The 23,889-nt window shown below is 46.0% G+C and overlaps 1 protein-coding gene across 3 annotated transcripts; it reads left to right on the forward strand.

Moving 5' to 3' along the window:
- Positions 1 to 1,005: 1,005 nt before the first annotated feature.
- Positions 1,006 to 23,687, forward strand: LOC109523738 (uncharacterized). 3 transcript variants are annotated; one of them, XM_019883107.1, is made up of 10 exons: positions 4,125 to 4,186; positions 7,395 to 7,472; positions 7,554 to 7,691; positions 12,026 to 12,112; positions 12,344 to 12,514; positions 18,631 to 18,717; positions 21,752 to 21,788; positions 21,859 to 22,019; positions 23,023 to 23,088; positions 23,462 to 23,687. In XM_019883107.1, exons 4-10 carry the CDS (start codon positions 12,039 to 12,041, stop codon positions 23,466 to 23,468), a joined length of 603 nt encoding a protein of 200 aa, XP_019738666.1. In that variant the 5' UTR covers positions 4,125 to 4,186; positions 7,395 to 7,472; positions 7,554 to 7,691; positions 12,026 to 12,038; the 3' UTR covers positions 23,469 to 23,687. The 3 variants fall into 3 exon arrangements, 1 of the variants encoding a protein (XP_019738666.1); XR_002169833.1 differs by lacking the exons at positions 23,023 to 23,088; positions 23,462 to 23,687 and adding exons at positions 1,006 to 1,020; positions 19,702 to 19,858 and having other exon boundaries at positions 21,752 to 21,970; XR_002169831.1 differs by lacking the exons at positions 23,023 to 23,088; positions 23,462 to 23,687 and adding an exon at positions 1,006 to 1,020 and having other exon boundaries at positions 21,752 to 21,970.
- Positions 23,688 to 23,889: the final 202 nt, after the last annotated feature.

Here is a 23,889-nt window from a genome sequence, read left to right on the forward strand (position 1 = left end):
CTGCCTCAATTAGGACCCAAAATCAGTTCAGAAGGTGAAGTTTGTTCTCCAAAGACGACATTTTGGCAAGTTTTGATAACCATATTTATGGGTTGATAACTTATTTTTCGTGTGTTTAGGTAAGCCGAAACTTCATTAAATGTTCATCAACTTTTTATGAAACACGTGGCGGTAATTAACACGGGTTCACAGACTTGTGGAAATCCAGTTTTACTCTCCTCTCGAAGCTACTTAGCCAAACCGAGCTAAGTAGCCAACAATTAATTAATTTTTATATTTAAATCCTTTGTATCTTCAAAGCCACGTAAGTCATACACACGCATATTTGCCGGTTAATTCTGTCTTCACAGTAATATTTTAACGTGGGTAATCTTCAAAGAAGCTGTTTGCCTTTCACTTGATGAAAATGACATACAAAAAAAAAACCGGCTACAATCGATTTCAATATCTTATATGACCGTATTGTGTTTTTAAAATCAGCCTGACGTTTGGTTATTTTCGCGTCAACGTATAAGCTTTTAGTTATTATTTTTGGGCACAAAGCTGGCATAAGGCAATATCAAATAGTGCCTTTTTTCTATTCGCGGAAGGGGCGAAAAGGAGGGGGCGTGAGGCACCGAGTCAACCCTCAATAATCATCTCAACGCAGCCTACTTTATGCTGCTTTTACAACGTGAAGTGTCTTTTCACTCGTTTTTTTAATTACACCCCCTCCTCTCCTCTGCTGTCTATAACAGACATTAAAACAAGCGGGTTTCGATGGCTGAGCGGGAGCTGCTTGTGTAACGCGCTGCTTTTCACCTCAGCTGAACTTGACGCATCTGCTTGAGCGGCGGGCACAGGACGCGCCGTGTCCCCGCTGAACCGAGCAGCCGTGGCCGGGGGAGGAGGGAGCGGCGAGCGGCGTCACCATTACCCGGCTGCCGTCTCTCAACACGGACACTTTTCCCCTCCTTCCTTCAGCGTCTGGAACGTGTCTTTGTGAGACGAGAACGTTGGACTTGAACGTGACACCTTCGGGTATGTACTTTCTCATTCACTCTCTTCCTGGTTTGTTTATTTTGTGGTGTCGAAAACAGGACAGGCTCATAAATTACTGCAGGTGGTTGAACCTTCTCGAGTTCAGCACACAAATCCCTTGCAGAAATAGGACCTTTTAAAGGTAAATTTTCGCCCTGGGCGTGATGTGCCAGAGTTGCGACTGGCACACATCGAATCCTCCCCTTTGTTGTCCGCTCGAAGCAAGCTCGACAGGGTAGCCGCTCACAAGCACGTCAGCGCGAGGGGAAGCACTGTCAGACGAACCTCTGGTAGGAGATGATGAGAAAAAGTGGTGAAAAGCCATGACCGATGATTCACCTATAGTCACATATGGTCCAGGAGTGTGGTTTCCCCCGATGTGTCACTGTGGTTTCCCTCTGCAAGAGGTTTTTGATGAAAATTAATTCAATGAAATGCGAGCTGGAATAGCACAGCTGTGGCTGGATGAGATTTTTTTTTTAACCGTTAATAGGCCTGCGTGGGCTGCTTGAATTCATTCTCAACTTTACACAAAAGTCCCCCAAATATAATAATATTGATCCTAGTGATGATTGGGAAGGAGTCATGATGGCTTTTACAGATAAAGGGACATTTAAGAAGTTAGCCTTTTATCTGAAAAAAAAATCACTTATGCTCATAAAGGGCAGTTGCGTAATTTTCCCTTTAAAGCTTGTTGACACGTTGCTGTGGCTGATGTCACCCACTTAAATATTTGCAACAGTCATAGCACACTTGTCGCTTGATTTTGTAGATGCCCATCTGCCCCTATAGGTCCATGCCCCTGGGATTCCCAAGAAACAGATCCAGCGACTCACATTTTCACTGAAAGCAAGGAAAGCGCGCTCCTTTGGGGCGCCCACGCTCTCATGTGATGTTAATACCCTGACTGCTTGTTTACAAAGCAAACTCGCTGCTATAAACAAGAAAAAAAATGCCATTGCGCCTTCGAGAAAATGGAGCAGCGACACAGGTGGCAGGACAATGCCTCCGTGAGTTAATTGCTCACCGGACAGTCAGTGGCACACACGGGGGGCAAGCACATGGCGGTGGAGTGAGAACTGGCAGTCAGAATTTTTTTACCCGGTTCTGAGCCCTTGAGTGACCCAACATGGCTGAAGAGAGCGGCTCGGAATTACAAGGATTTTGCTCAGGTTCGACACCATTGATTGAGCGCCGAGATGGCGAGATTAGTCTCATTTCAAATCCGCCCCTCTATGAAGAGTTGATTGGATGTGCTTGGCAATGTGGCGTGTTGTTCCTTGCAGGGTTTTTCAGGCCAGAGGGCAGGACGTGGCATTCGGGGGGATTTTTTGGGGCACGGGTTAGGCCATTGCAGCTGATATTGGCGTGTAATATGCTCTGATGTCCCAAATGAGGTCATTTAAGGTGCCTTTTAGTCGGTCTTTTATGTATTGAAAAGCCATCTTGTCTTCTCACGGACAGAGAGGACTGTTTTTCAACTTTGATTTCAAGTCGGCATACTTTATGAATGTGTGTGCATGCCTCCGCTGTCCTGACTAAACAGTTGCCGTTTTAAATCTGCGTTCATCTCCGTGCAGGGTACTTAAGTGCTTGACCTAATTTCTCCGGCAGCAAAGAATCCACCAGTGAAGGCCTCGCTCTGTGTGTGTTTGTGTGCGCATGCGCGTGTTGCTTTGGGTGTTTCCTCTTTGCCTTTCTAACAGGAAGCTGCTGTGGAGTTCAACCGAGGACAAGGAAAAGGCCTTTTCTTTCCACTGTGAATCATTTGAGAGTGAGAGCGAAAGACACAGAGAGAGGAGAGTGAGAGAATACTGGCCAAAAAAAAAAAAAAGACACAGAGGGGGCTAAAGAGAGCGAAAGAAAGCAGGCTTCGGCATTGATTCGGTCCTCGGCAATCTGTCCTTCCCTTACTAGATTTCCGATTGCCTCTCTCCTTTTCTACACCCGTTTTTTTGGGTTATATGCCCTTCGTCTTGCAGGAGAGACGGCGGCGTTCAGCCGGGGAATGTGCAGGTTTGTGGAGAGTTCATGAGTCCTGTGAGAAGATGGGGAGGGGAGAGGAAAGGAGAGACGAAAAAGCAAATGAAGCGGACCACTGTGGGGAGCGGTGCAGGTTCTTCCGGTTTAGTTTAAACATGAGCGCAAAGAGGCTGGCTGCCCGACATGCCCGGAGGCACGAATGAAACCGTGCCAGTGGCTTTATTAAGGCCAGTGAAGAGTCCCTCTATGCCTTCAATCGGCGATAGCACGGAGAGAACAAATTGCTGCATTCCCATCGCTATAAATAGCAGATAAACCGCTTTGAGCGGCGTGAGCACCGGATGAAATATTAAAGTCGGCTTCCACTCAGAGCAATACCGAAGAGCAGGATAAGTGGGGTTTGCGTCCCTCGTCTTGTTACGGGCATGGGAGCCAATGAGCGCCCCCCTTTTTTAAGGGCAATTCTCTTGCAGTTCGGTGCAGTGCTCGGAATCACATTGGGGCAATTCCACAAGTAACGTGTGGCATATTTGAAGCGCAAGTTGCGACAGTGCCTTGTCAACCTCAAGAAGGTCATTGTTGTCAAGGCTGTGCTGGACATACCGCAGTACTGCAGAAATATTCCAAAATACATGTTTTTGGGGAACACGCTTCCCTCGAAATAGAATCGAATCGAATAGAAAAGTGCCATGTCATTTTCCAGCCCTTGATTGTTTTAACCGCAAGACCAGAAGAATAGAGTCCTTGATTACAACAGACTCCATTCGGTTTTCTCTTGTACTATTTATTGTCGATAATAAAGCAATAATGGAAAAAAAAGACATGAACCCGATTTGCTGTATTTGATGTTTGGTGTGTGGAATACGAAAATGTTACAAATGGAATTTGGAGGGGAAAAAACATGTCTGTGTTTATAAGAGCTATAAGTTGACGAAAAGCAGCAATGTGATCCGGTGCCAGACAACACTTACATGTTCCAGCAGGAACGCCGTGTGCTCAGCTTGCACCCACATTCTGACGGTCACTCGCTGTTTGTCTCGCTTCAAAATCCAGAACTTGACGACCCGTCGGCATTCCTCACTTGTCGGAGTTTTCAGCCCACTTTTCTGTGTTTGCCGCAGGGCCACCAGAGGCCACGAGCACCCTTGAGAGCAGAAGGAAGCCGTCGGACGCTGGGCAAAGGGTAAGTTCCTCTTCATACGACACAGACTCAGCAGAGTGCCTTGTTATAAAGCACCAGTTTTAAGCAAAACGGGGAGCACAGTGAATCAAATTTGAGCAGATGCTGCAGTGTAGTAGAGTGCAATTTTCAAATTGTTTTTATTTGTTTACATTTTTTATTTATTTGGTGCCGACATGCCTTAGCATTATCCTAATGTGACTTTTTTTGTATAATAGCTCTGATATTGTGTGTTGTGTTTCAGATGAATTGGTTGCTTATGTAAAAAAAAAACACACACATATGGGGATAGGTCACAATTACCAGTAGATTGTTTTTCAATTTCGTTTTCGATATCATTCAGCACCGCCTTCAAAGTGTGGTAAATTAGAAACCAAGATTGTAACTGGTATTATTTGCCATATGGGATTAAACTTATGTTTCACTTTGGCAGAGCACATTATTAATAGAAAGACTTCCACATAGTGGGTGGTGTTTGTCGTTTTTATTTTCCTCCATGATCAACATGACGTCCTCTTGGCCTCATAAATCCAAACGCGATGTCGCTGTCGTGGACTCGACGCAGTTTGACACTGTGGTTTTGAGCGCTTTATTGACTCGCGCGCAGCTGTGGTCATCCGCCGGCTGGCCGAGGCTCGCGTTCTGCAGATTCATAACTTGTGCTGCGTGAAGTGAGGTGGGCGTTAGACATGTGACTGCTGAAGCAGTCTACGAGGGAAGATTTGCAGGAGGATGATCATTCACCATATCCATTCCAATAGAAATTTTGTTGAGTTAAAAAGAAAAAAAGAGGACAGCGATAAAATTTGTCCCACATTGTCACATATAAGCACAGGACGATGAGCTTGTTAAATGTTTTTCGGGAGGCTTTGCCTCAGGAAATGCTTTTGACAGAAAAGGGACAGGCAAGGGAGCTCCAAAACATGTTTTTCATGTTCCAGCTGGCCAAAATCAGAGAGCTACTTTAAGGTTTTCCTCATGACCCGCTGCACACAAAATCTACTCCCGTCCAGAAAGAAAAGGTGGAAATCAACTTTTGGAACCGCTTTCTGTTGCCTTAAAATATGCTTTGACGCAGTGCTCCGGCGGCTTCGACAATGCTTCCTGCTGTATTCACAAACAATCAAGTGTAGTGTAACTGCAGCAGATATTGTACATTTTAAAAAGCCATACGCTGCTTGCTTTCACGCAGTTATCTTCTTGTGACGTGCAAGCGTCTTGCTTTTAATTTGAAAGCACCTTTTAAATCTATCAGTCAGTCTCCCAGGCGCTCCACGTTCACGCCAATATGATCATGATAGAAGACAAAGAGGGAGGAAAAAAAAAGTTTCATTTCAATGCCGAATTACAAACAGAACACACAGAATTATTCATGAGAACAGGATGTCGATAGAAGGACTTGCCAAGATGAGTTTTTCAACGCCACTTAAAACATTCCAAATAGTCCGCAGACCTAATCGATTGAGGGACGGCGTTCTGCAGATTTGGTCCTCGAACTGCAGACCCGCAGTCACCTTTCTGTCGGGTGAGGGAAAGATAGCGAGCGGAAATGAGAGGAGCAAAGCCGTCCAAAGTGCGGCGACTGAGGAACCAGAGGACACGAGACTTAAACACAATCAGGAGAATCTTAGACGAGCAAGTGAGTGGCCGAGTGCATCTGACACCGGTTTGAGGGTTTGTTTGTTTTTTTTTTGGTGATGAAAATTCTAAGGCATAACTCCCAGGCATGTATAAATCCAGCCAAGAGAAAATAAACACGGTGGACAAATTTAAGGACTGTTCATGTCATTTTTGGCAGCGTTGTTGACGGACACTAACATGACTGAACAAGCTCAGTATCACAATTCTGTCTTGCACATGTACTGATCCTTTGTGGATTTAATTTATTTCCAGTTGTTTTTTTTTTTTTTAACCCCCACTCTTTTCAGAAGGAGAATCACACCGCCCGCCTTTTTTTTATTTTCCTTTAATTTTTTCTTCATTTTGGGGAGTCAATCCTAAAACAGAAATCCGAAATTCATCCACACTCTTGTACGAATGCGGTCCGCAATCATCGAGTGCTATGCCCTCCTGTTGAAATCCATCCCACAGACTAAAAAAAACGCTATCACAGAAAATATTGAGTCACTTGGAAAAGCTGCATCTTTAATGTTTCACGTCAAATTGATGTATCGGGCATGATTGAAATATGTTGGACTTGACCCCCCGCCTTCCTCCATTTTATCAAATGATCTCCTTGGCAGTCCACTGCTTGGATCAGGTGTTCTCCAGATGTGCTGGAAAAGAGACATCCTCGGGCTCCTATCAGCTATTTTGTGGAGGAGCCGGAACCAGAAAGCCCTCCCAGGAGGCTCGTGTGCTGTACACTGTACGAGAGGCGAACACTGCTGCCATTGCTTCTCATTTGCTGTCTGATGGCTAAAAAGAAACAAAACGATGGCGGTCGTTTTGCCCATTTAATTGGCTTGAAAGCCCTTAGTCTTTTTCTTTCTTTTTTTTTAAAGCTTACTCCTTTTTTAATTTATCTTGATTTGGCTTAATGAAACCCAACTGTGCACTTTGGGATTATTTGTTGCCTTTTATTTGAGCTTTTCGGATGTTTAATTCAAGAGGGAGGCTGGTCTTTCTCATCTCTGCTTTCTCCCTCCCTTCATAATCTTACGTAGCCTTCCAGTCTTATTTCCTCCTAATTTCCTATTCGATACTCTGTGGGCAGAAGTAGATAGGATGATGTAACGTGCACCTTCGGGGACACGCTTGGTATCTTTGCTAAAATCCCCAAGTAGTTTTACGGCACATCGGATGTTCAAATTTTTGTTTGTAAACAGGATCCAATTAGGATTTATTGCAAGGTAAATAATATGCGGTGGTGTTTCAGCCCTAAGAGGGTTTGCTACGCACCATCCAGCCAAGATGAGCTCTGCCGTGGTTGAAATGATCTCTCCCCCTTGCTGGGACCAACCGAGTGCTCGGCCACTGCAGCATTGTGCGTGTGAACAAGTCGGTGCCATTTGCATTTGTTCCTGTCACCAAAAAGTAACAGGTCAATAGGGTCAAAACTAACAGACCGGGGTACCTATTTTTTTTTTTTTTTCAGTCCACTCCTCTTCGTCTCTTTCAGGCGACATACCTAGTAGTAGTTGTCTGAGGTAGTACAGTATATGTTTAAGCTCCTATTGATACACCGCAGTCGCTGTTACTTTGCTTCCAGGTTTGAACAGCTCAGCCTTTTCTGCGTGGAGTCTGCATGTTCTCTGCGCTCCGGCTTCATCCCACAGACCACAAACACGTATGTGAGCTTTAAGTCAATGCCAGCTGGCAAAAAACGTTCTTTAACTCTGCCCGTTTTTCTCTCCCGTGGAAACAAAAGACATTTTCATTCTCCCATTTCGCCCATGAGCGCTGTAAATGTTTTGAGCGGTGACATTTGCCGTACCTCAGGCAGCTGTTCAGCCGCGTTTGCGGAGGTCGAGAGGCCGGGCGGCTAAACAAACAGCACGTGGGCAAGGTGAGCTGCAATCGCCGATGCACTTTTAGATGTTGATCGAATGGGGGAGAACAGTCAAACAGGTACGAAATGAGAGCACCCGCAATGGGGCTGCCATAGGCCAAAACGCAAGCCCAGGAGGCTCACACGCAGACCCACTTGCTCCAATCCTTGACGTCACTCACCAGGCTACACCCCTTAAAGGCACACGTCGACAGCGCGTACAGTAATTGCACTTGGTATTAATTGCGAGGTTATCCCAATCACATTTTGTTGCACTGGAGTCCAAATCCCTCTGCAGTGCGCGAACAGAGCGTTCAGAGAATGCTCCAAAACAAAAGTGCTTACTCGACTTGACTGTACGTCTAGAGCAGCAGTTGTCGCTTTCCAAGTTCAAATAGTTGCAAACTGCTGACATTATCCCTGTCCCAAGACGGCAGCTTCACGTTTGCGCAATCCGCTAGTTAGAGGAGGCCCCGTACAATTAATGTTCCATGAATGTTCCCCGGCTCCAGTAACCTGTGTTAACTTCAGCTCCTTCCTTCCTGCTTGTGTAACAATGAGCGCCAATGTTGTTGTGCAGTCGTTGAGGTCCGTTATTTTCTTTTAACGCTGTTTTTACGGTACATGTATGCAACGCCGTTTTGGGAGGCCAAATGTGATGGCGGCCGCTTCTATTGTACGTTCTTCTTCCCTGAAATACGTTCCAGTTCTCACGGCCTTTGTCCCGAAGCAAAAGTTCTACCTCGTCCTCCACACAAAAAGCCTCTGTGTTCATAATGTTTCAGACTTGTGTTTATGGACTCTAAAGTAGCCAATGAAAATGCACTTTGGTGAGTCACCAGGGAACCAAATCAGGATTCCTGTAAAATAACATTATAGAAAGTCAGACGCATTTTTTTTACGACAACAGTGGCACGAACAGACCCCCCCACCGCGCCGATGTGGCACACATTGCCTCCTCGGATTTATTGGCCAAACGGAAAATCCACCCCCGTTTTGGCGTGTGCCGGGTGCAATTTTGGACCACGTGCGTGGTTGTGTAAAAGACAGCACAGACTTTCTGATCGGCGACTATTAACACTACCAATAAAAGTTGTAAGACAATACACGGCGATATGTGAGTGCCAATTCCACCTCGCTGCGACTGCGATGCCAGGGATCCGTGTGACTGCAGTAACCCTTTGCTCGAACAGTCTTGACTTCTATTGTCCGTGGCCTTTATTCACAAAGACTACATTGATGTTGGACTGTTTGTACGATTGCGATGTGTCATTTGAGCCTCTTCTGAAATTCTTTGAGCCTCTTCTGAAATTCTTTGACCATTGTAGACACTTTTTTTTTTTTTTTGCGTGAAACAAGTCTTTTCAAAATGTAAAAAGCAGCTAACATCATCCCGCAGAAATACTGTATATTGTTCAGACTTAAAAGTGTCATCGTCCGAAATAAAAAGTCCAGTGATTTATATCTCTCACACAAAAGTACAGTTCCTGTGGGGAATCTGTTTGAGATCGCTTTTAGAATGGCTGTTTTTCTCATCATCACAAGATGGTGAAAACTCCCAAGCTGTCAGCGCACTTTCTTGTACGTGTAATTACCTGTATTAAGGTTCTGGAGGTTCCATTCAAATATTTTCACATCTTGATGAAACACCAGTTTGCTAATTTGAGCGTGAGCTAGCAAAAATTGCCTCTTGACACTCACTGTACAGCGGTGGTGGTTTTAATTTTTTTTTTTTTTTTGTGCCAGCTGGCATGTTCGAGGGGAATATCAAGAGGCAGCAGAATCGTCTTGTTCAAGCTGCATTGTGACTTAGAGGAAAAGGGAGCCAGTATGGACTTTCATGTTACTATTTTCTCTCCCGAGTAATGCATCTGCTGCTCATGTGGCTCACATGGGGCTTTCACAGTCCTAAAAATAATTGTGGAAATGTATGGGTTTTATTTTATTTATATAATTTTTTTGCAACAACTGCAGGATTATTTGTCCTATTTTCATGAAGGGTACTTATTGCAGAACATTAAGCCATTGCTCTTGAAATAATACAGGTCCACCACAGCCTTTCTAGCCACTTGATGTGCGTTTTCCAGCTCAGTCGGGGCAGCGGGGTGTCTCGGTGCTCGCAGAACTTGTCCTGCATTTAAAATGTCAATCGCTCCGGCCACGCTGTTGAGCGGTCCTCACACCGAATGGCCTCCGCCCACCTGCCAACGACTCTGCAATCACAACAGCCTCCACCTGAGTGCTCACACGAGTGATCGCACTGTTCGAATGTGCGGCGTCAGGCTCTCGATGCCGTGCAAAAACCTCCCTCCATAAAGCTTGTTTTTGCCATTTGGGTTTTACTGACATGTGATCACTTGCGAAAAAAAAAAGAGAAAATAGATCGGCGACACGGCACATAGTTGAGAATTCCCACAGTGAAATTCCAATTTGTGTTGTTGTTTTCCTTTAATTCTCGGGGAAAAAAATCATCTTTGTATATTAGAACTGAAGATCTAGGAGATTTTATTTTTGGGGACAATTCTGCAGTAGCATACCGGACTTGTGGGAATCGAAAAAAAACACACGAGTGCTCATATAAAAGCAAGCATTGTGTAAACTGCTTTGGCATTAATGAATTCCATGATAGTAGCTGTTCTGCATAAATTGGAGTTTTTATTAATATTGCAAAATTCCACACAGCTTGTTGTATTTCAGGATGTATTTGATACAATATACACACGATCAAAAGATTCTTAATTGCTACAGCAATGCAAGGCAGGTGACTTCGACTCATAGTTGTTGTTTTTTTTTTTCTTTCTGAAGAGCACAGCTTTCAGCCGTCCCCTCTCATGCTGCTCCGAGCCGGCCATTCTCTTTGGAAGAATAGCGATGTGCGAGCCCCGCTTCAGGTGCCGCAAGCTGCTCGCCAGGCCCGCAGCCAGGGCCCCGAGAGCCAGACCTGGCAGCTCTGTGGCCGCGACGTGTGAAACGGCGCGCACACAAAGGAGCTCGCTCCATCTGTATGCACCCTACATAGGCAGGCTTTTGTTGCAGCCGACAGGCACATGACTGCTAGCATCTTAACCCCTGAGAGCCAGCGTCTCTCTCTCTCGCCATTCTCGCTCGAGCCTGCGCGCTGCTGCAGACGCCACCTTGAGTTGGAAGAAGCGACACTTTGAGGCGGAGGGGTCGTTCTTCTCAAGAAAATGTTTGACGAAACACAAATCAATTTTCCGAAGTTTGGTCAATCGCAGGGATAAAAGCCATGATTTCTTTCAAGCCGAAATGACATTGTTTCATGAACTGGACGAGGGGGTGACATATTTTTAACTTCAAATATCGAGGTCAGGCTTGAAAAGCAGAACCGGCGAACAAAAATAAACCAAAAAAGGTGCGTTGTGCGCATTCACACACAAAATCTATTCCAATTTAAACTTCCTGTGCAGCAGAATTCATTTCTCAATGTTGCAGGGAGGAGTAGTTTGGGTTTTTAACGGACAAATATACCTTCCCGAATATGTCATCACAGATTAAAATGTTAGTAGTCCTATAAGAAGGGTTGGATAAAATTCCAATTAAAAGCTAAGCGGCTTGAGGGATCTTGTCAGCGCGCTTCATTTTTTTAATTTGCTTTGTCACTGTTCCTAAAGTCGAATGTCCATCCGCCAGCACTCTCTGTTCCCAAGACTACACGATTAACCTCAAACCACATCAGAAACGCGACGGAAAATGCTCATTATTTTACCCGTCTGAAGTGGGAACTGTTGCACACATGAGCAGGTTCTGCAGGTTTCATATTGACATATTGTGTGTTTCTGTGTCACCCAGATGACTCCATGCACAATATGAAACCAAAAAAAATAGCGTTTTGATACAGAAAGGCCACGGCCGGATGATACAAACAAGCTGTCACTTGTAGTCGGCGTTGCAGGAAGAACAGAGCGTGTCCCATTTGCTGCATAGATTCAACACGGTTTCCTCCCGCGCCACCTTCCTTGTGTCGAGTGTGCGTGTATGATCCCGATGGGGGCGGGGGACTGAGGTGGGGGGAGCAGGGCTGTGATCTGGGCCAAGCGAGGTCACGCAGGCCCCGTCCAGGCTGCGCTGTGACGTGGCATCGAGCTAGAACCAACAGCAGGTCCGAATCGGTTTTAGAGGGCGCACCACACCCCTGAGCGTACCAGAGGCGCGAACACCAGCTCTGATCAGGTCGACCAAGACCAAGTTCGGGAAACGTGTGCCGTAAGTCACCTGCGTCTCAAAGCTTGTGCCGGAAAGGGAGTGTTTCATTTTCATATTACAGTCATCATGAATTACTTTTTTTGCTGTTGTTGCTATGAAGAGTGAGTGGTGTTATTGTTTTGTTACAGCCCTTGACTTGCCATGCAGGAAACTTTTGTGCACCAGCATTGCAGCATATTTGGATGGCTGCAAGTGACACTCCAGCAAGACGCAGCGTGAGTGTTGGTTTACTTTTTTTGCAATGCCACGAGAGAAAAGGGGCAAGAGCAGTCCGCGTAGCCTCCCTGGATAAATATTCATGTCATGATGGCTATTGAATTGCATGTCGAAATTGGGAGTAGCATGTGAAGTTACTGTTGTCTTGCCAAGAAAGGGTGGGGGGGGGGGGGTTCATGGTTAAAAAGTAGATGACGATTTTCCTAAAGCACTGCCTTAAACGAGGGCAGAGCTGCAAAAAGAGGGACGAGCTGCGAGGATTTATCGCCCGTTCGGCATTTTTATAAGCTACTAAAGGACACTTGTTCCGAGCAAGCGCAGGCCCCGGCGTCCTTCTCTCCCCTTTTCCAAACTTTGCCGGGCTCTCGCCTGCCGCAGAGAGAGGCTCGCTTCCCCCGGAGGTGAGTGGCTTCATCATTGTCAAAGTAATTCTTTTATTGGGGAAATAACACATCAATAAGAAACTGTAGGCGTACGCTGAGCGTGGAACAATTTATTATAAATGTGTTCCAAGGTGACTTTCATTGCAAAGGCTGTGCGAAAAGGAATCTTTGTCATCCGTCTCCAGAACGACTGTGTGCAATAATATGGAGCAGTTTGGCTCAGTAAACCTTTGGAAAATGGCGGACGGGAAATCAGCCGACTGTTTTCGCCGTTTTGTGTGCAAGAGTTAAAACATTTCCCTGGAAATGTATGCAGCAGCAAAATCCAAAATGCGCTCTTATCAGAAATAAAGAGGTTGACAAGAAACTCTTAAATGGCAACACTCGGTTGCGTTTTATTCTTTTCAAAGCTTCTCTAATTATAAAGTTGCATTTTGGTTCATATGTAACTTGAAAACTGTTTTTTAAAAAAGTTAAGAAATGGACCAGAGTAATTATTTTCTTTAAAAAAAATGTATTCAATAAAAAGAGCAAATAATTCTCAATGAAACTTTTAGCCTTGCATGTTAAAACAATACTCTGCTGGGCCATTTGTCTTTTCTTTGCATATTTTAATTCGCAATATTTGTGTTGCCCCTCTGTATTTATATATTGGAGTTCAGTCATTTTTTTTTTCTTGCTCTTATGAAATTTACATTTCCACAGCTTGCAAACAGAATAGTGTAATTTTTTCAGGCAAATAAATACACGATTGTAATTATAACAGAATCCCGATATAAAATTGGCACATGTACCTTGTAGGTTTAATTATCTTCAGTTTGCTTACAGAGTGACTGAAGGAATTATTTTTCTTTTTTTTTTGTTTTTACCCTTTATGTGCCATATTCCTTTGCTGCAGGCATTTGTTTGTTTGTTTTTTCTTGTTTGTTTTCTTGAAACAATATTCCGAAATGGTGTGGAGAGAGGCTGCGTCACTCAGGCCGCCATGTTGTCTCTTCGTGTCCTCCATTTTGTGCTGCTGACTCTGTGGGAGCTCAGCTGCTTTTATCAAAGTTTTCTCGCAACTTGGGCCTGGCTCTTTATCAAAGCTTTTTAAGACATCTTATTAGGAGCTGTCTGCCCTTTTGATAGATTTATTTTCATTTATTTTATTTTTTTTTTTGCCCCCTCTGTGAAACGCTCGCCCGATGCCAACCTTAATGAACAAGTTGAAAACTTGCCTTAACAGGTAAACTTCTCAGGATCTCAACCGCCTCCTTTCTACTCCTAAAAGAATTTGTCAGTGTTATCAACAAGAGGTCGCGGGGAGCATTAGCCTCAATTGCTATTGCGGCATGAGCGCGCTTGACCTTTGGGGCCCGATTATGGCCGCCAAAGTTCACCGAGGTTAATAGAGACTGATGTACGAGGCCCCTGAGTGACATCCCAAAGGAGACGGCCCCTTAATCCTTATTAGGCCTCCGCGTTAGCGATCCTTACCTTTCAAAGCAAACGGCACGCTCTCTTTGCATTGCGGGCCCCAGGCCTGCCCCTGGCGTTTCACTCCTGACCCCGAGGTCGCGCCCTTTGTTCGCCACCCTTCAGAGGCTGACCTTAGAGGTCACGATTGAAACGGAGAAGTTGTCGCGGCGCGTGCTGCCGAGGGGCCCCTCCGCGGACCACCTTGTAGACGGGGCGGGGGCGGCTGCGCTTCCCCGCTGCCGAGCGCAGGAAGCGTGCGGGAGCATATGGAACACTGAAACCTCAGTTTTACATCAAGCCCAGAGATTTATCAAATGTCATCAATTTGTCTTTATTTGTCAGGTACTCTCAAATGTGTACATGGCTTACGCTGACAACACGGCTCCAGACACATGCTAATTTAGTAAGTTTGCTCGCTTTATTTTACAACAATTCAGACTGTTTTAGTGGCTATTTTTTTAAGTTTAAAAATGTGACAGTCTTGCCACCATAGCAAAAGTTGGTTGCTATATTTTGGAATAATTCAGATTCTTGTGAAGAAAAAAAAAATGTGCCAAACGACTTTTATTTAGATTCACTTGCTTGTTGTGGCCGTTTGACGAGAAAGGAGTCCACGGTCAGTTGTGCCGAACGTTGGCAAAGGTATGCTGTCCATTAATGCGTCACATAAGAAGCAATGTATCGACAGCTTGGAAACTTTGACCTGAGGTATAAGCTTCCAAGCTGCAAATAATTTGCAGAGGTAGCTCTACAACTCATTAGTGAAGAGAGAGCTTCTCTGCTGGAGGGGTATACAGTGTTACTCTGATAAATGCCATTTGACGGGTGAACATATAAAACATGTTTTGGAGAGAGGGATTTTTTTTTTTTCCCCAAAAGAAAAACTTTATGTTGGGGACTGGATTGCTGAAAAAAGCTGGTATCACAAGAAATAAAGCAAATCGTAGCCGGTGGGCAAAAATTGATTTCGATCATTAGCTTTTTTTTTTATGTAAGTGGGAAAAAAAAAGAGGAGAATTGGTCAAACAAGATGACTTTTTGGCCATATCGCCCAGGTCTAGTTTGACACTTTTGCCATCACAACTATATCTTGAAAATACGCCACAACTTGTAACCGAATCGCTGAGTTATTAGCTTTTAGCTCGCCCTCGAGGAGTGAAATTTAACAAAAGATTTTTTTTTTCAGTGTCTCATGTTAAATTTGCCTCCTGAATGACATTTGTTAGCCATACTCTGCAGATGTGATCTGCTGTTCATACGTTTTTGTTGGTGTCGACAGTGCACATGGGATGATTTGTGAAACCAAAAATGCAATTGTTTGAGCACGTTGAGACGCATGTTTGCCATCGCGGTGCAGCGGCCGGCTCCTGGAGCTGTCACAAAGCAAACCTATTACTATGGGATGCGTCATCACTGGTCGCGTTGCGCAGGCTGCTCCCGTGAAGGGGGTCGGGGGGCGTGTACGGCCTGCCGTGCAGAGGGCTACAGTGTCAAAAGTTGCATCCGAGCCAAAGCCAGAGCCTTATCCTTGGGTGAACCCTCCGCACCGTACAACACAGGAACAGGCTCCGCCAAGTTTTTTGAATTCCTGCCACATGTTAGGCGGTAAACAACTGACAGGAACACCGTCTTGATCTGTGAGGGGGGGCGGGAGGGGGCTGAAAGTCTCGGGAAAAATGCTGATAACTGCGTTTTGGTACGCTATTGTTGATTTCGGCATGCGCCCGCGGTGGCATTTGTAGCCAGTTGCTATTGGTTCAACGGACGTGGCGAGATATGACGTCAGCGGGTTTCAAACTAGTGACCGTTGGTGTTTTTCTCATCATGAGTGAACATGTGTCTCCACAAAGAAGCTTTGCTTGCCTCCCGACTCGCCGGATTTTCTGTCACCCGTGTTTACAGCTTTGTGTGTGTGTGTGTGTGTGTGTGTGTGTGTGTGTGTGTGTGTGTGTGTGTGTGTGTGTGTGTGTGTGTGTGTGTGTGTGTGTGAGAGAGAGAGAGAGAGACAAGATAGCACCGCACTCAGCAGAATACAAGAAGGGGCCTGAGTTCATTTGTGATTGTGGAAAGCTGAGAAGAGTTGCACTCGCTACCTTGTGTGTGTGCGTGCGCATGCATTGCTGCACCTTTCGTTCTTTTTTTTTTTTTTTTAGAAAGCAGAGACTGCGACTTTGAAGAAGTGTGCTCTGCTTTCCCCACATTTGATGAGTTACTGTAAGCATGAAAATCCTTAGCACCCAACTATAGCAGTTGCTACATGATGCGTCGTGTTTTCTGGACAGGTTTTCCTTCCCCTCCCACCACTCGACTGTCTTTTGTGCAACATAGAGGAGAGGAAAATTTTGTCGGTGCTGAGTCGTGGGCTCGTTTTGGGAAGGAGACTGAGGGGGAGGGGAACGGCGTTTGAAAGAGGAAGTTTTATTTTTTTTCTTTTCTTTTTTTTAAATCCAGTATTTGAATCTGATGCAAAGTGCTAAAGGGCAGGGCAGCATTTTGGCCGTGGAAAGAAGTTTGGAGATGGAAGTTGGGTTGAAAGTAGCCATGGCGCAGATGACCTTAGCCGGACGGACGGATGCAGCGGCGCTAAAGGGTGACAGACGACGATAGCAGGGGTGTTATTTGGCACAAAACACATGACAAAGACCCTCGGCTCGACACACATGGCCTGAATTTAATGCTTCGCCAGGATGTTTATTACCGGTGCTTGTGGGAGGACGAGAAAGGATGAGAGACCGAATAGGCTAGTCAGCGCTTATAGGGGAGGCGCGAGGGGAAAGGACATAACCAGAGAGTCCATTTTGTCGTCCCAACACTTCTTCCCTCGTTTGCGCGCGGGATGTCCCCCGTAATTGTGGGCATGCGGCGCCATATCGGACCCCATTTTATGTTATTCATGGCCAGGTGCTCGTTTGGCTCTGACTGAGCCGTAAAACGTAGTGTCATTAACATATTTGTGGCGGGGGGGCGAATGACCTTGAATCAAGACAGCGATCGTGATTGGTTGGCACCACCCAATGGGTAGTCCGGTGTTGCTAGCCTCCTACATGCTCTCGAAGGGCTCGAACGTACATGCTTGGAGTTTCTCATTTGCAAAGGATGTTACAAATATGTTTGCTTGATTAGCCCCCCCCCCGTGAACATATTGCACTGAACTGGTGATGAAACACGTAGTGCCTACCCACTCCCACTCGTCCCTGTTTCATCATCAGCTGAGCCCTTTCTCCTCCACTCACAGCCCTAACCCCGACTCCCCCCTCCCTCTATAACCCGCCTGGCTCTTGCTTCTTTTTCTCTCCAGCGCCCTCCTCCTCTTCTCTGCCTGGGTCCCAGCCACATGCGAGAGGGTAGACTAGGACGCAGCAGCTCTGAGAGAGCGAGAGAGGCGGGGGAACAAAAAAAAAAAAAAAAATGCTCTGCTGCTATTTCTACAGGCGGGCCCTCCCCTCGGTGCCAAAAGAGGGAGGGATTTTTTACTACTCGCGGTCCCAGGATTTTAACCCCGTGCTTGCTCCGGCGCCTCGCTACCAAGCAACAAGTGGCTTCCTTTCCTCCGATAATTCGGCACAGAAGACATTTTTGGAATCTTGGTATTTTTCACCCACTCAAACTCTGATAGCTGATTTTGTCGTTTACTCCTTGCTTTTTTTTTTTTTTAAGGGGGGGGCGCTTGTGCTCGAGAAGCTTCTCACTATGGATTTTTGTCAAATATTTTCCCCTGCTCTTATCTGCCCTCCACCTCTCCCATCTCTTGACCTCTCCCTCTTTTTGGGTGTTCTGCCCCACCCTCTCTCCCATTCCCCTCTCTCTCTCTCTCGCTCTCTCCGTGTGTGTCTGCATGTCTCACTCTATCTTTTGCTCTCTCTTTCTCCTCCTCTGTCTCGCTCGTGGGCAGTCTCCAGTGAAAGCAGAGCAGGAGGGCGGAGCGGCCGACCAGGCATTTTTTTTTTTTCTGGGACAGGTGCCAATTCTAAACAAAAGGCACCGAAAGCCATAAAGGAGCGAGATGATTCCAAGGGTGTGGAAAAAGTCGCATGTCTCAGGAACTGATTGGCGTGTGTGTCCGCGGGTCGCCTGTTGTCCTCGTGCATGACTATGTTTTAGTCGATTTGAACAAGTTGCCGCCGAGCTCCTGAGTCGCCTTTCCTCGTTGTGCTCCCGTGAAGGCATTTGAGTTTGGAGTGTCGGGCAGGAGCTGCGCGAGGGAGGAGCTTCACCTCCTCTGCTCCCTTTGCATTATTCATTCGCCCGGGCCGGTGCTGCAATCTGACTGGTTGCCCGGCTTAGCATTCAGCCGACGTGCAGCGGCTCTGTTTGCTAACATTCCTCATTCAAAGCCTCGTTAACTGCCAGACGGGAGGAACACGCGACTCCATGGGAAACCACATGGCCTCCCCCATTGTGGCGGGCCCTGACAGTCTTGGACTCGAAGGTGGCAGACAGGGGAGAGAGCGAGGGAAGCCCCCCTTGTAAATATTAGACAAGCTTTTAGCCACGTTCCCCCCCTCCATCTCCCAACCCCAATGCTCGGGAGGTCAGAAACCAGACAGAGGGTCCAAGAGATGGGCGCCCACACACCCATGCACACACTCGACTTTTGCGGTCGTCCAGACGGGGCGCTCGCCGGCAGAGCTGTGTGACTGAACCCAAGTTGGTTCTCTGCCTCTCCTCCACAGAGCGGATATGCGGACGCGCTGCAATGTGGTGAGCCAGATGTCCGCCACAGCGAACGGCGGAGAGCCCTCGGAGTCAGACCTCACTGGGTAAGTCGCAGCGTGTGCGTGGGTGTGGAGGCTCCGGTGAGTGTGTGTGCCTGTGTGTGTGTGAGAGCAAATGAAGGTGCACGCACATGTGTGAGGTTTTTGAATGTGCAAAAGTGTGAAATCCACATCAAGAATGTATACGTGGTTTTATCCGCCTTCCGCGTCTGGGTGTCTGCTTACTACTTGACCATTCGGAGGGGTGACCCAGGGGCAACCGTGGCATTGGCTAGACTGGGGCGAAACCGAGCTCATCTCTATTCCGAGGCGTCCCGATTTGCAGTTTAAGCCGCACGCTTGATGCGTCGAAAAGAGCCGAGGTTACAGGGAGCAGAGGAGCACGAGCTGTGCGGTCCTGGGCCCGGCCGGGTCCAGGCAGGGCCTGCCGCACAAGGCCGAGCCCCACCAATACGCTCGCTCCACCTATGGCGCTTTTACACCTCGGCTTTCGCCGTTTGCATTTATCCCAAAGCTATTCACAAATAGATTGAGCTTCCCCTTTAAAAATTGGAATGTATTTGTCGTCGTGATTATGGATGGAAGGCTGAATATTAAAAAAAACGGGTCATCAGTGACACGTGGCCACGCATAGCTTTATAATGCTTTTCCAGGCCTGAGTGGCAAATAGTTTTTGATTTTCCTTTAAAACACGCACACACTAATCTCTATCTTTTGCAATAAGTTCCATTATTTTGTTTTGCTTTAGCGAATTTCACTATTTGTGGAAGGCAGTCCACTTGAAAAAAAAAAATGGGTGCGCCGTTTAACCGGAAGGTTTGTCCACATTTTAGAAATGTTAATGTTGCAATATTAGCATTAGCTTCGCAACCACTCCACCCCCAAAAGGTGAATATCAGTTTTTTTCTTTCTTTCTTTCTCTGTTTCTTTCTTTGTTTTTTAATCACAGCCAGTAACTCTCTTTACCCCATGCATTTATGTTTAAAATGAGCCAGTAGATGTCGGTTGTGTGGCATTCCTCTCGAGTAGATGGAGAATGGGCAGTGATGACAAGATAGGAGTGGAGGCAGCGTGAGTCACCGGTGATTCGTCGAGCCATCACACCTACTGCCTACTTCTCATCTGCCACTCGTTGGTTACACTCGAAGCGCCGCCATCTCTGTCTCCCCGACAGGAAACCCCAAAGGTTCAATTTGTGCTTGATATGTCTCAACCCCTCCCCTCAGAAAATGCTGAACACACGAGGCACGCCGCTTACGCTGCTACACACTTTTTTTTTCTTCAATATTTTCCAGTCCACTTTGCTTAGTATCTCTAACAAATATTGTATATTTATTGAAAAAAAAAACTCAAAATCTTGACATACTTTGCATCACCTAACATGATAGCCCTGATGAGCAAAAGGAGATGAGCACGCATTTGCCGATATTTTAATTTTTGAGGAAAATGTAACATATCAGTGTCCTATGAATACCTCCGTATATGGCATGAAAGGCCCTAAAATTCATTTCCTAAAAATTCTGCAAGTCCTAATAAACTAATGGTGACAACAAATGAATTGAAAAGGTGCCGGGAGGACTTTTCGTCAAAAAGAGAACGTGATTTTGGCAAATAGCAAATCACCGTTTGAGTTTTATCAGGGAACTATTTAAAAAAAAATGTCACATCAATATTCATTAAAAGTGAGGGAAAACACACACACATTCACACACACACCCCGAGTGCAAACAGCCAGACACATTTGATGGTGTGCACCCCACAATGAAGCCGCGGCTCCCCCGATGAATGGGGTTCCCACGCCTCTCCCAAGGAGTGCAGGGCACAGCCTCCTCCTCGGAGCATTCACACGCACAATGGGCCCGATACAGATGGCTACTGTCTTAACTTAAACACACACAGGTGCATTGGGCTGACATTTAGAAACACACACACACACACACATTAATTTTGGCCTTGTTGAGCCTGCAAAGTGCAAATTAAAAACTGTCAGATATATTTATTTTTTTTCTTTGTCAGATTCAGAATTGATCTCTCGGTCTCAAGATTTTTTTCATCTTAATGGAGTGAGAAACGTGTGTGTGTGTGTGTGTGTGTGTGTGTGTGTGTGTGTGTGTGTGTGTGTGTGTGTGTGTGTGTGTGTGTGTGCGCGCGCGTCGGCGTTTTTTTTTCTAGTCTCAACAGATCACATTTTAATTATTTGCAGCTGTAGTTTTACATGATGTACAAAAGTACGGCATTTTTCTTCACGTGCTTTAACAGTTGCAATTTTCAGAAGAGTCTCGATTTCGTCCTCTGCATTTGTGTGTGTACATATGATGATATAGAATCACGTCTATACTACTAACAACAGCAGTTTTTAAACTTCAAAATGTAAACTGGTCATATTTAATTTGTAACACCACAGCTGAAATACTTTTATTTTTCTGGCGTCGTGTGGCTGTAATATTTTTTAATTCTTTATTTAAATGCTTCAGTGTATATTTTAGTTGTATTAATTTTTTTCCTTTTTACAATTGTCACTACTGTTCATGACTAGACGTTATTGAGTGTGTGTGTGTGTGTGTGTGTGTGTGTGTGTGTGTGTGTGTGTGTGTGTGTGTGAGAGAGAAGAGAGAGATTGAGAACTTAAATGATCATACGTTATTTTCTCCCATTGTTGCATTTTTCATGTTTCGTTAAATTTCTGCCTTTCTGTGTGGTCCTCATTTGCCAAGTGATTTCTGCATTTATATATAACATATAAATCGATAGATATAATATGTAGATATTGGCAACTATATTCCGAAACAATTCAAAGGAAAAGAAATCATAATATTCAAGCCAAAAGCCACAGGGTGAGTGTGTCCTTATTGAATCCGAAATGGTCCATTAACGTTGTCGTCTCTTTGCCAGTCGTTCACGACATCGTGTTGAATGGAGTTGACAGTGTACTTGAACTGTTTTCACTCGAACTTGGGCTACATGGGCCTCCTTTCAAAGGAGCTGCTTTAGTACCAAATGAACACCTTACTTTGGGTGGGTGTGCGTGTGTGCCAATATGACCACATGGAGCTGACTTGTCGTTCTCTTTCATTTGCAGGCTCGGTGTATTTCCTGGGCAAACCTCAACTTTCAAGGTTAGGATTTTTTTTTTCTCTCACCCCCGCCTTTTCATTTAAAATCCTCTTGAATGAATAATGTGATTAGCTGTGTGCCGCCACGTGGTCGAATCCCTTGTGTCTGGCGCCTGTCCGCTCTCCTCTTCCAGAACCCCGAAGACTGCGGCTTGCCTTCCGAGTCGGGCGAACAGGACTCGTCCCGTCAGAAGCTCCTCGAGCATGTCGACGTGTGTCGAGTTATCTAAATCGGTACGTCCCTGAGATAATCTCCTCCAAGGAAATGAGCGCGGGGGGGAGCAAAGCCGCGGGCCGAACGGGTCAAATGAAGATTAGAGGGGAAACAGTACACGAGGGCACAGCGGCTGGCACCCGGAACTGCACAAAGGCCTCATTGTCACGGGATCCCCCCCCACCCCAGGGCTCGGGCCTCGCATGCTTGGGAGGACACCTGTTGGCGGTGTTGTTCAACTGCAGCCGGGCCCGGTGCATTGCTTCATCTCAAATCGTTTCGGCAATCCCTCGTGACAGCTTAACGCGGCTTTGCACTTTATGGTGCGCCCCTCAGACAGGGGACTGATTTTTCCTCTCCTCTCATTAGTGACATTTATTTTATTGCCGGCGGCGTACATGTGGTTTTAGCCCCACACCTTTATTTTGCGTCCTCCATCCAAACTGAGGCAGACTTTTGATGATAGCTCCTTATAAAATGTCTGAAGTGAGAGTTTTTATGTTATGTGAACTGTGGCCGTGTGTGAACATGTGCTGAGTCAGGGCTTCTGGTGTACTTTACGGGCCTGGACATTAAAGTAGTACTGCGATGGCGTTTATGGGTTAAGGGGAACAGTGGCCCAATGGGGGAAAAAAATGTGGTTAGACTCACTGCTGCCTCACGTCTACCTGAAACATACTTTGGCAGCTATCGCAGCTGAATTTGGGCGAGAGAAGCAACATGCATCCTGGACGGGTTGCTACGCCCTGCTCACCCCACTTTGACTTTTATATATGATTATCTTATGTCTAATAAGACAGACAAGCACAGGACAATCTGCACCGCAAAGTAACAAGACCAGTATATCGCCGCTTTGTTTGGGAAGTGCAGCCAGTATGATGCAGTACGATACAGTATCTCCCTTTCCTCTCGGTGGAGTGTCCGGCGAGAGCCTGAAGCTTTGCCAATTGTCACATGATCCTCGGGTGTAAGGTGAGAGCCAAGTGAAAGTGTGACACTCCCTTCCTCCCTTGTGTCCTTCAGGCCGAGCGAAGCAGCGCGACGGGCACGCGTGCGGCACGAGTACCAAGACGAGCGCACGGTGACGGTGTAAGTCATCAAAATGTTCCTTTTTTCCCCGATGTTCCTTCAGGTGTGCAGGCAGCGGTGTCCGCGTGAGAGTTTTTAACGGTCCTTTGGGGTGAGGTAGTAGGTTGTATAGTTTTAGGGACCTTCCCAAACTGTCAGATGACTATACAACTTACTGTCTTTCCTGAAGAGACTGTAAAGGCAGCGGCTTCACCAAGTTGTTCCAGTATTTTTATATGAATGCCATTTTTCCCCGGCTCTGGGTAATCACTGAAATTAATGTCAACTGACTAATGCTTCATACCTGCACTCAGCCACACGGGTGACACATGATGTTCGCACAGGGTGAGGTAGTAGGTTGTGTGGTTTCAGGGTTGTGATTTTACCCCATCAGGAGCTAACTATACAACCTACTGCCTTCCCTGGAGGGCAGCAAATCGTCCAAGGAGTCACACGTCACCCTGCTCCAAACGCGTCAAAAGGCCGCTGGTTGATGTTGGAGGGCGCACCCGTGGTGAGTTTTACTCCATATTATCGGTGTTTGCACTCGTATTTGCGTCAAATGTATCAGAGTTGCATTGCTTTAATTCAAAGACAAATAAAATTGGAAACAAAATATGGTTGGTTTCTTTTATTGCCTGAATGTGCTCGTCCGATCCACAAGTGCAATTAAAATTCTCTCAAGACTAACAAAGAAATTGGGAAGTCCAGAGGGTACCCCGCCGCTACCCCAAATTGTCAGTTGGTGAGAGGCGCCAGCTCGAGTGCTTTCGAAGCTGGATGGATAGTTAAAATTATCTCACTAACAAATGCCTCCTGACG

The sequence above is a fragment of the Hippocampus comes genome, unplaced genomic scaffold, assembly GCF_001891065.2.
Source record: "Hippocampus comes isolate QL1 unplaced genomic scaffold, H_comes_QL1_v1.1 scaffold528, whole genome shotgun sequence".
Lineage (NCBI taxonomy): Eukaryota > Metazoa > Chordata > Actinopteri > Syngnathiformes > Syngnathidae > Hippocampus > Hippocampus comes.

Bases quoted from the DNA above. Each gene is read 5' to 3' on its own strand.
- LOC109523738 (XM_019883107.1), top strand. From the start codon at position 12,039: ATGCAGGAAACTTTTGTGCACCAGCATTGCAGCATATTTGGATGGCTG. The intron at 12,113-12,343 runs GTGAGTGTTGGT...AAACGAGGGCAG, and splicing joins ACACTCCAGCAAGACGCAGC to AGCTGCAAAAAGAGGGACGA. The intron at 22,020-23,022 runs GTACGTCCCTGA...TGTGTCCTTCAG, and splicing joins GTGTCGAGTTATCTAAATCG to GCCGAGCGAAGCAGCGCGAC.